This window comes from Arachis stenosperma, chromosome 5 (assembly GCF_014773155.1).
Source record: "Arachis stenosperma cultivar V10309 chromosome 5, arast.V10309.gnm1.PFL2, whole genome shotgun sequence".
NCBI classification, from domain to species: domain Eukaryota; kingdom Viridiplantae; phylum Streptophyta; class Magnoliopsida; order Fabales; family Fabaceae; genus Arachis; species Arachis stenosperma.
Window position 1 is genome coordinate 137,318,027 of NC_080381.1, and position 10,877 is coordinate 137,328,903.

General features: G+C 24.4%; 1 protein-coding gene across 1 annotated transcript; it reads right to left on the reverse strand.

The window, feature by feature from the left end:
- Positions 1-4,476: 4,476 nt before the first annotated feature.
- Positions 4,477-5,112, reverse strand: LOC130981495 (uncharacterized). The gene has a single exon (XM_057905088.1). It carries the CDS (start codon positions 5,110-5,112, stop codon positions 4,477-4,479), a length of 636 nt encoding a protein of 211 aa, XP_057761071.1.
- Between the last annotated feature and the right edge of the window lie 5,765 nt (positions 5,113-10,877).

The following is a 10,877-nucleotide window of genomic DNA, read 5'->3' on the forward strand; positions in this document are numbered from 1 at the left end:
GGAAATCCAATTTACCACATGTTCTCTACAATTAAAATATGTGTAATGAATTTTTCATTCCCCTCGGAATTTTTTCATTATGTGGTCTCACCTTGGTTTTTCTAGCCGAACCAAGAATTTCTATATCTCATATCATACAGTATTAAAATTAAAAGGTATTTAGTAAGTCCCTATGAAATATGAAGGGTTAAGAACGATTTTGGTTCTTAAGGTATAGGCTAAAATTTTTTTCGTTTCTAATCTTTTTTTTGTATACGAAATTGTCTTTTTTACTTAGATGTTAAAATTTTGGATCAAATTACCCATAATAAAAAATTATAAAATGAAAAAAAAAAAAGAGAAAGAGTGTCTCTGTTCGTCTGAAAGGGGAAGGGAAGAAAAAGAAGGGGGAAGGGAAGAAGAAGAAGCTGTTCTTTATGTAATTTGAATTTCTGGTTTGCTATTCTAATTTATTGCTTCTTGATTTTTCGTTATGTTGTTTTAAAAAAGTCTCTCTTTCCAAATGCAATATATAATAATCATGATTGATTGTTCTTATGGTTACTCTTATCAAGATTTTTTTATCTATTAGCAATATATAAAATTAATTAAAATAGAGAGGTCAAATTTTATAAGATGCAAAATCCAAAATAGAATGCAAACAAATAAAAAGACATGGAATTTTTTTATTTATAAATTAATTAAATAATATAAAATATAATTCACAAGACATAATATTTGTATGCAATTGTTGTTGAAATAATAAACGAAAATAACATTACTACATCAAAATAATATGAGTTTTTTAAACTAAAGTATCTATAAATTGCATAGAAATAGAGAAAAATTGTAGAAGCCACAAAACGATAAATATCTATTTAAGAAGTCATTGAAAAATAACTAAAGAAGTACATCCACCAAACATAACAAATAAATTGACAATAACCAAAGTATTAAGTTTTATCTAGATTACTACTATAATCTTTACATCTTATGGTTAGTGTGCAATTTCCAAAAATCATCGGCCGACGCTATAATTTGTGCCTTCTTATGGTTGATCCGATTTCAGAGTAATGCGAATATCGTGATCCTCAAGCTGCAATTTATTCACTATAAATTAGTACAAAAAATGGTAAGTGAATAATTTTTTTGTAAATTTTTTTTGTTAAAAAAATAGTAAGCTGCAACTTATTCACTATAAATTTTTTTTGTTAAAAAAATGGTAAGCTGCAACTTATTCACTATAAATTAGAGATTCTATCACTTACCTCGATTTTGTAATCAAAACGATGGATTGTTTTTTGAACACTACAATGAAAAAAATTGATTGGACTTTTGCTGATTACTGCAACGGGTGATTGTCAATTAACGATGAACAAAAAGTGGATATTAAATAGACGGATAAAAAATAAAAAAAATTAGATATTCAGTAGATGGATGGATGTTCGAAAGAAAAACAATGAAATTTTTTACAAAGAGAATGATACACGATTTTAATGGTGGGATTGAATAATTGGTGATGGATTATTCACTAATTTATAATATTAATATTAAGGAAAACATAAGATTAGAGTATCTAAATCAAAATAAAACCTTAAAAAAGGAAGATAGAATTTTAAAGATGAGATAGATGAATAAGAAGATAATTTTTAAAAACGAAAACAAGACTGACGTAATACATCGCGTTCCAATCGATTGAATTATCATTTCAATCGATTGAATTTGGTGAGACTCAGGTTGTTTTGAAGCATTCAATCGATTGGAAATTCTAAACAATCGATTGAATTACAAAAATCCAATTTTTATTCATCGTTCAATCAATTGGATCGTATGACCAATCGATTGAGTTATGCGAAAACCATGCTTTTGGCAATTTTCAATCGATTGTTTAGTGGTAAACTGTAATCCAATCGATTGATTCATTATTCCAATCGATTGGTTTTCGCAGAAAACACAATTTTATGATTCCTCGCGAACGACACGAATCAAATTTAATATTTTAATCGATTGTAATGGCCAAAAAATTGTTTTTGTATTTGATTGTTAATGAACATGATAGATTTATGATAAATTAATTATTTATAAAATAAAAAATTATTTTTATAATTATATAAAATATATGGGTCAATTTATAATTAAAATTAGTTAAAGGACTATGTAGCAGTTGTTAAAAAATCTTAAAAAACATGTTTTCTACTTGGACCACTAAGTGGTCCAAAGGTTCCTGGATCACCAAATCCTGAGCCATGTCTCCGTGTCCTGTCCCGAAAACAAACGTTACCTTAATTACTAGACACATCTACGAACACACTTCCATGAAACACAAATATAAATAAGAGTTGGCAAAAGTTGACAGATAATATGTTGGTACCCTATACTTTTCCTTTTAAAATTTACCACAAATATTAGAGATAAAAACAATACTTTACTCTATATTATATATTTTAATCATGATGTCCATACTCATGGCTTGTGAATATTGTACAGGTCGCATTTTGGACAAAGATATTTCACCCAAATATTAATAGCAACTGGAATTATGTGTTAATAATTTCACATGATGAAAGTATCCCTCTTAATTCTATTCCAACAAAACTAATGCCTTTTGGGACCATTATCTAATGGAATTTTTTTTAAAAATAAAAAAATATATTATTTTTAAAAATATGTTATTTGAATTTTAATTTTTAAAAAACATTTTTTACGATGAGTTCGTTTAGTTTTGGCCAACTTCTATAATTTTATAGAGTTCGTCAAATTTCAATGAATTTTACTCTAATTCTCTCCAAAACTTATCTGATAACGAAACTCAAATTTTTAAGTCATTATCATCGTCTCAAAAAATACATAAAAGTACACAAAATACACAGACAAACATGTCTTCTTTAACATTATCAGCGGCAATAGTAACCAATATCATGTCTCCAGATTTAATAAGATTTTTTTTCATTACAAATTAAAAGAACCATTATTTCTCCAATAAAAATACGACTTATTCCCATGTACTGTTGTGTACTCTTAATGTACTCTCGAGACGATGATAATGATTGTCATTATCTGTTGCAAAGTTTAAGAATTTGAGTAAGCCAGATATTTTTGAGAATTTGAAGTTAAGTTCTATTAATATTATGGAGTTTGCTGGAGATGCGTCGAACTTGCCTTGAATAAAAAAAAATCGTATCTAAACAATTAAAGTTCAAAGAATGTGTGTCTGGAAATAAATATTTTTTTAATTTATTTCAGAAAAAAAAACCTTATCTAATGATGTGTTAGTTTGTTGTTAAAAGAGTTGGTGTTATACCAGATATTATCAGTTATCATAGTAGTTTCTTTTTGAGTTCCGCTACATATCTAAACAATTTCATCTAAGTCATTTAGTTTACGCTGCCGGTTTCGTCTTCTTCTTTCTCCTCTTCCTCTTCCTCCTTTTTCTTCCTCTTTTTTTTATTATCGTCATCATCACCACCATTATACTACCACATTCATCTCTTCCTCCTCCTCTTCTTCCTGTTTCTTTTTTATTTGAATTTCTTTGATCTCTTCATTTCTTTTTTTCTTTCTCCTCCATCATTATTGTCGTCATCACCAGCAATACCAATACAAGTATAATTATCCGTGCCATGCACGTGATAAGATTGAAAAGAAAAATTTAAGTTGCTGTGTTAAAATTAATTTTAATTATAATAACTTAATTAATAAAAAAATTGTATGCGTTGTTTTTCTTTTCTTAATATAGTGTTAATTGTATTAACTATAAAATAGTTATTTAATCTACTTTGTTTAATAAATCAGACATATATACTCAATATGACCATAAATAATCTAGTAATACTTAAATCCACCAACAAAGTTCTATATGTTGGTTTACTGTGAAGTAAGAACATATCAAAATCAGCTCAAAATGAAGAAAAAATTAATAAAGAATCCTAACGCAGAAAGTTCTGTAATAAACAATAAATAATATAAACATATTGATTAACAATTCAATGCTATCCTTTGATACCTGCAAAATATATACATGAAACAACACTGTATCAATGTTAGTATATAAAATTATATTGTTAACGTAATTATAAAATTGTTTATCAGGAGAATAAGATAATACGAATTTTTATGATAATTTTAATATTCTCAAACTATTAATGTACAATAAAAATTCATCCATTATTTCCTAGAATTTATAAATTTTTTTGATTGATAGTAATTAATTTTAATAAATTAATAGATTTAGCAAGTCATTTTGTTATTACCTTTTCATTATAAGCTCTCAAAAACTTCTCTATATACCACATTCATCATGCAGTTATCTTCCAAGTGTCCATGATCTTGCAACAGCACTCACAGACCGTCTTTACTCGTTACCCTTGATAACGCAACATACAATTGACCATGGGTGAAAATTGGCCTTGGAAGGTAAATTTCAACTTTCGATAGAGTTTGTCCCTGAGACTTATTTATTGTCATTGCAAATGACATGATAATTGGGAATTGTCTTCTTTAAAACCTGACCGGCAATGTTTCATTATTTGGAATTAGATTCAGTCTTGGAATAAGAACAATACTTCCAACTTTGTTACCAGTTAAAGTCTTGCATTCTATCACATGATTTCCCATTCTTCTAACTTGCATTCTCATTCCATTGCACAAACCATTAGTTTGGTTTATATTCCACAGCAACATAACAGGAGCGCCAACCTTCAGAACCAACTTGTGTGGTGGTAGACTTGAATAATTTATTCCATTTAGAATCTCCGGCGAGAAAACATCTAACTCAAATTTCATATTTCCCTCCTCAGCACACACAGAGTCTGAACTTAAGTAGACTCTTTCTTGTCCAGGTAACCCTGCAGTCATCTTGTTGACATCAGTGACACAATTCAAAGTTGGTGCAAGAATTGCTCTATCCTTGAAATAATTTTCAACGGATAAATTGGATAACATATATGGATACACGAAATCAATGAGGTCATCCAAAGCTGTCTTAGAGTTCTTAACCAAAATGTCATATGGTATATGAACGATCGATTCACCATCTGTTGTATCACCAGCCAAATCATCACCAATTTTGAGTAGCCATTCTGTAAAATTTCTGAGTTCTTGTATGTTGTTGTTTTCACCCAGTGACAATCTCATGTTTTTTTATAAGCTTCAGAACCTTCCAATTATGCCACAAATATGAAGAATTAATAGAAGACTGAATTATATCTTGCCTTGAGCCTCTGGGAATCACAGGTAAAATTTGTCTAAAATCTCCTCCGAGAACAACAACTTTACCTCCAAATGGCAAATGAGCATTGTACGAATCTGAACACCTTAAGATGTCTCTGAGGCATTTGTCTAAAGCTTCGTAACAATACTTATCATTAAAATAAAAATTTTTAATTATGATCATTAATTATAATCACATATATTTACTTCAAGATTTATACTTTGAAAACTTAGTATATTAATATTTTGTATTTTATTTCTCAATTTTAGACTATCACAAACATTAGTTACTCTTCAATAATGACAATACTTTTAAAAAAATACACAAAATTAAATGATCTTAAAATTATATAATAATTTTTAAAATAATAAAAAAATATACAATTACCTAAAATATAATATTTGTGTAGTAACTAAAATTTAATTAACAATATAAAAGTAACATATAATATCATTTCGTAATTAAATAAGGGGATAAGTATTATTTTGGTCCTCACGTTCAGGGTCAGAATCAAACCTATCCCTGATGTATCTTTCGATTTAAAATCATCCTTAACGTATTTTTTTGTATTAAAATCGTCCTTTTTTTAAAAAATTTAATTATGATCCCACTGTCGTTGATTTGTCTAAAGCTTCGTAATTATTAGCACTTACAATTCTATTAAATCCCACTGTCGTTGATTCCTCTAAGAGTTTACTTATCAAATAAAGTTAAAATATGAACAGAAAATATCTATAAACTGGACCTAGCATCACTCGAAGAAATTATGTAGAATAATCAACCTACCTTATCATTCATGAGAACCATTTCTAGATAAGTTGTCTTACTTTTGTCAAATTTGGATGAAACTTTCCATAACCTTATAATTCTTGCCTTTATTTTCCAAATATTTTCATTACATAATCTACTACAGGTAATACTGTTGATAGAATCATAACTTGTAGCCATTAGGTATGGAAAATAATAAAGAGAAAAAGAAATATGAATAAGGTACAAATTTTGTAGATGAAAAAAAATTAAAACAGTTGACTATTACGACTTATATATATACATACACACTAATAACAAACGGTATGAATTTTTAATGGAGATACTTGATACTAATAGAAAAAGATTATATAAATAAAAATTATTTAATTTCAATTTCAATTTCATATATCAAAACAGTGGTTAACAAAAATTATGGAATCTTTTTTTGACATATGTATTATGCCATACGTATTAATGTACACAGATTATTTTATAAATTAATATATATGCATAACAAAACAGTTTAATATTATATATTGTCTACATTAATTATATGCCAAAATTTAAAAAAAAAAGAGATAAAAGAGAAGATATATAAATATGTATAATATTATTGCTATATATGAAGCAGTTTTATATTGCTATAATTATAGAGACTTACTATAATTATATCAAATTTAATTATGACTGTAAATAAATAAAATAGGAAACAATCAAAACTAATTTTTTTTCTTTTTATGGTCAAAAGTTACTGTAAATATAAAAAACAAAAATCTGTAATGATTAAAAATTTGAGTAGAAAATAAAACTCCATAAGCTAAATTCAATTTGTTAACTAATTAATTTTATGTCCATATAATATTATTATTATTATATATTGATTAAAACTGTGAATACATACTAATAAAATTATTACATACGAATGAGAATTAGAACTATATCAATTATATGATTTTAAAATTATTATTATTATTATTATTATTATTATTATTATTATTATTATTATTATTGAGTAATGATGATAATTCACGTGATAACAAATTTTACCTATAAAACATCCAAAATTAAATAATATTCAAGTATAATTAGGTGACAATTATAATTCAAAAATTACTGCACATAAAGTCACGTGAATTATTATTATAATTGATATAATCGTTATAATTAATTTAATAAAGATATTTATTAAGTATATATGTTATCTATATTAATTATATGCCAATATTTTTAAGAATGCATTAAAAAAAGTGATATATAAATGTATATAAAATTATTGTTATATAAAAAATAAATTTAAATAATATATAGAAAACATATATCCTGTGTATAAAAATGTGACTATTAGTAATTTTATTAATAAATTTTTTTTTAAATTATTACTAATTTCAATTTTATTAGAAAATTTGAGGAAATAATTTCCCTTGCCACAAATAATATACTAAAACTGTTAGGATATTATCTTCTATATGGTTAATTGAATTTATCAATGATTTTTTCGTGTAAATCGTTATTATTCAATTTTTAATAATTACTTAATATACAAAATTTGAAATTAGAAATTGTTATTACTAATTCAATTAACTGGTTAATTGAGTAATAATTGTCAAATTATTAAGGTGCAAAATCATTGATTTACTCAATAGATTTTCATATATTATTTATATTTCAAGTAATAATTTGAAATTATATTATTTACCCAGTTAATAATACTATTTTTAAAAAAAAATTGCATTGATTTTTAAATCAATTATTAAATAATTATTTTTGTTAAGATAATTGTTTATAAATTATTTCAAATTATATTTTGTTAAGATATAATTATTTAGATTATTACTCATGGCACGGGTATAATTTCATTTTATACCAATTAATCAATTATAATTATATGTCATAGGTATAATTTCAATTTTATCCACGGATTATTTTTCGTAATAATATACAACATATTATTTACCGTGATAATTTGATTTGATTGATTTCTATTTTATTTACATACATAAATGATTAAAATATATAACATAAATATCGTAATTATTATAATTCTATGATATAATTATAATTAACATATTTTATCATAATTAAATATTGATTTGATATAATTATAATAAAAATAATTTTCCAAAATAATATAATCATATATTATTCATGAGCTAATTATCTGCCAATAAACCTTAATATGATTTTTACATCTCCGCTATGGGAAATAACTACTTAGATATACCAAATAATATGTAACATATTACTCCCTGTATAAGTTAAGGCACAAAGACATGATTTAATTAAGGTGATTGAAACTTGCACCAAATAAAATATGACATCAATCGAATAAAAAAGGGTACTCGATTTTGTATTAATTAGCTAGTCGAAGAAATAACATAATCATACATTATTCATGTTTTATTATTTTTTGTTAGATAAAATATTTTTTTATTGACAAATAAATTGTGTTTAGGTTAACGATTTAATATATGTGTAGGTTGCATTTTTTGTCAAACATAATGAAAATACAAATAAAGAAATAAAAGAAAAAAATAAACTTAATTATATCTAACACTACTTCATTTTATTAAATTATTTAAAAATAGCACATCAACAAAAAATATTCATAATATATAAATTGAGGCAATAATTTAAAATTCTATAATTATAATTTAATCAAATACTAATATTAAAATCAAATTACCTAAACAATAATGAACCTATTCTAGTCCTTAGTCACGTATAGTGTAGAATCATTCTTGTAACGATAACCAACTGAAATAACATCGTAAGTTTCAATATTTAGAATTCGTGCAAAATCAGACCATCCTCTTGTTAGATAAGCTTCATCATCCGCTATCCATGCAATGCGGCAAGGTATAGAATTGTCACACCGAGAAACCAAACTAACTCTTATTCCCCTCAATGGCATTGTATGCAAAAGAAAGCTGGTAATTTCTAAAAAAAAATCAAAATATGTTAAAAAATTATTCTAATAATGAACAGCTTAAATAAGAAAATTTAAATATATTACCAATCGTTGAAATTGTATATCTGAATTTGTCACGAATTTAGCAAAATTGAACTTAAAATGAGGAAATTCAATCTCATTATGTGCTCCACTTCGAAGATTTTCGGGCAGACATAAAAAGCATAGAGGGGATGGAACTTGAACTTGCCCTATAAAGTTCCGTGGATACAATTCCTCAATAAAAAATTGAGCTCCTCCTAAGAAATCTAACTTTAACCACATTCCATTAGGTTGGTCATAATAGGTGAGTAGATCCAACCATCCTTCAGTAAAGTAGAGACTATTGCCCCTTCTTTGAACGCTTACATCATTAGTTGGAACCCAAATCAGTGAAGACAACTCGATGAGGTATTTCATGGATGTGATGCATTATAAATGATTGTGGCAAAAGACAATCGAACTGGAACATTAGACGATAAGAATAACTTAGAGTAACAACAAATAATAAATTATCAAAAGAATAATATAATAGAATGAGTATATGAAAAATATTATAAAAAATTATAAATTGTACCTTAAAAGGATCAACTTCAATAAAAAACGAAGAATACCTTCTTATTCTATGAAGTAGTAAAAAAAACACTAAATATAAAATTATGAATTGACTCTCAAATTTAGATTCATGTACCACAGGAAAACACTATATATAGACTTTAGTAAAACAAAAATAAATATGTAAATTACTTATTATTAAGGTAATTTTTTAATAATGCATTAAATATTGATTTGATATAATTATAATGAATATATGTTACTAAATTAGTATAATTATATATTATTCATTAAATATTAATTATAATATAATTATAATAAAGATATTTTTTATAAAATAATATAGAATAATTAATTGATATACGTGAATAATTTCATCATATCACGGGTAACAAAGATTTTTTATTATCTAGTATTACTATTATTGATATTATTATTATCATTAAAGTGATTAAAAATATTTTTAATTTTTAATTGATAATTGATAAATAGTTTAATAGTGCATTAAATATTAATTTGATATAATTATAATGAAGATATGTTTCTAAATTAGTATAATTATATATTTTTCATTAAATATTAATTATAATAAAGATATTTTTTATAAAATAAGTTAGAAAAATTAATTGATATACGTGAATAATTTCATCATATCACGGGTAACAAAATTTTTTTATTATTATTATTACTATTATCGATATTATTATTATCATTAAAATTATTAAAAGTATTTTTAATTGATAATTGATAAGTAGTTTAATAGTACATTAAATACTAATTTGATATAATTATAATGAAGATATGTTGCTAAATTAGTATAATTATATATTATTCATTAAGTATTAATATAATATAATTACAATAAAGATATTTTTTTATAAAATAATTTAGAATAAAAAAATTTCATTCCTTTTGGAGGAAAAACGGAGGCATGAGAGATCGACACGTCATCTTTAGTAGCTGGGGAAAAACCCAATTTTAGTATATTAAGTAGATTTTGCTAACATTTTTATTGACTCTGATTCTCTGTGGTAATCGAATGAATGTAAAATATTATCAAAACGAAACCATTTAAAAAAAAATAAAAGTCATTTTTATGTTTAGATATTTTATATAAAAATATTTTTTATCTAACAATTATATTTAACTATAACAATATAAACAGTATTTTTTGTTTATTTATTATGTTAAAAGTATTTTTTAAACAAAAAATATTTAAAAAAATATAAATTATAACTTCTAAAAAAATATATATTTATTTTTTAATACTTTTAATTTTACTACTAATATTTTGTCAAACACATTAAAAAAATTATTAAAAAAATATATTTTTCTAATAATTTACTTATAATGGTACAACCATACTTATAATGTGTACAATGGCTATTGAGTTATGAAATGAACATTCCCTATACTATTTAGAATAACCATCCGAGT

What these genes read in the sequence shown, in the direction of transcription:
- LOC130981495 (XM_057905088.1), bottom strand. Translation starts at nt 5,112, where the DNA reads ATGAGATTGTCACTGGGTGAAAACAACAACATACAAGAACTCAGAAAT.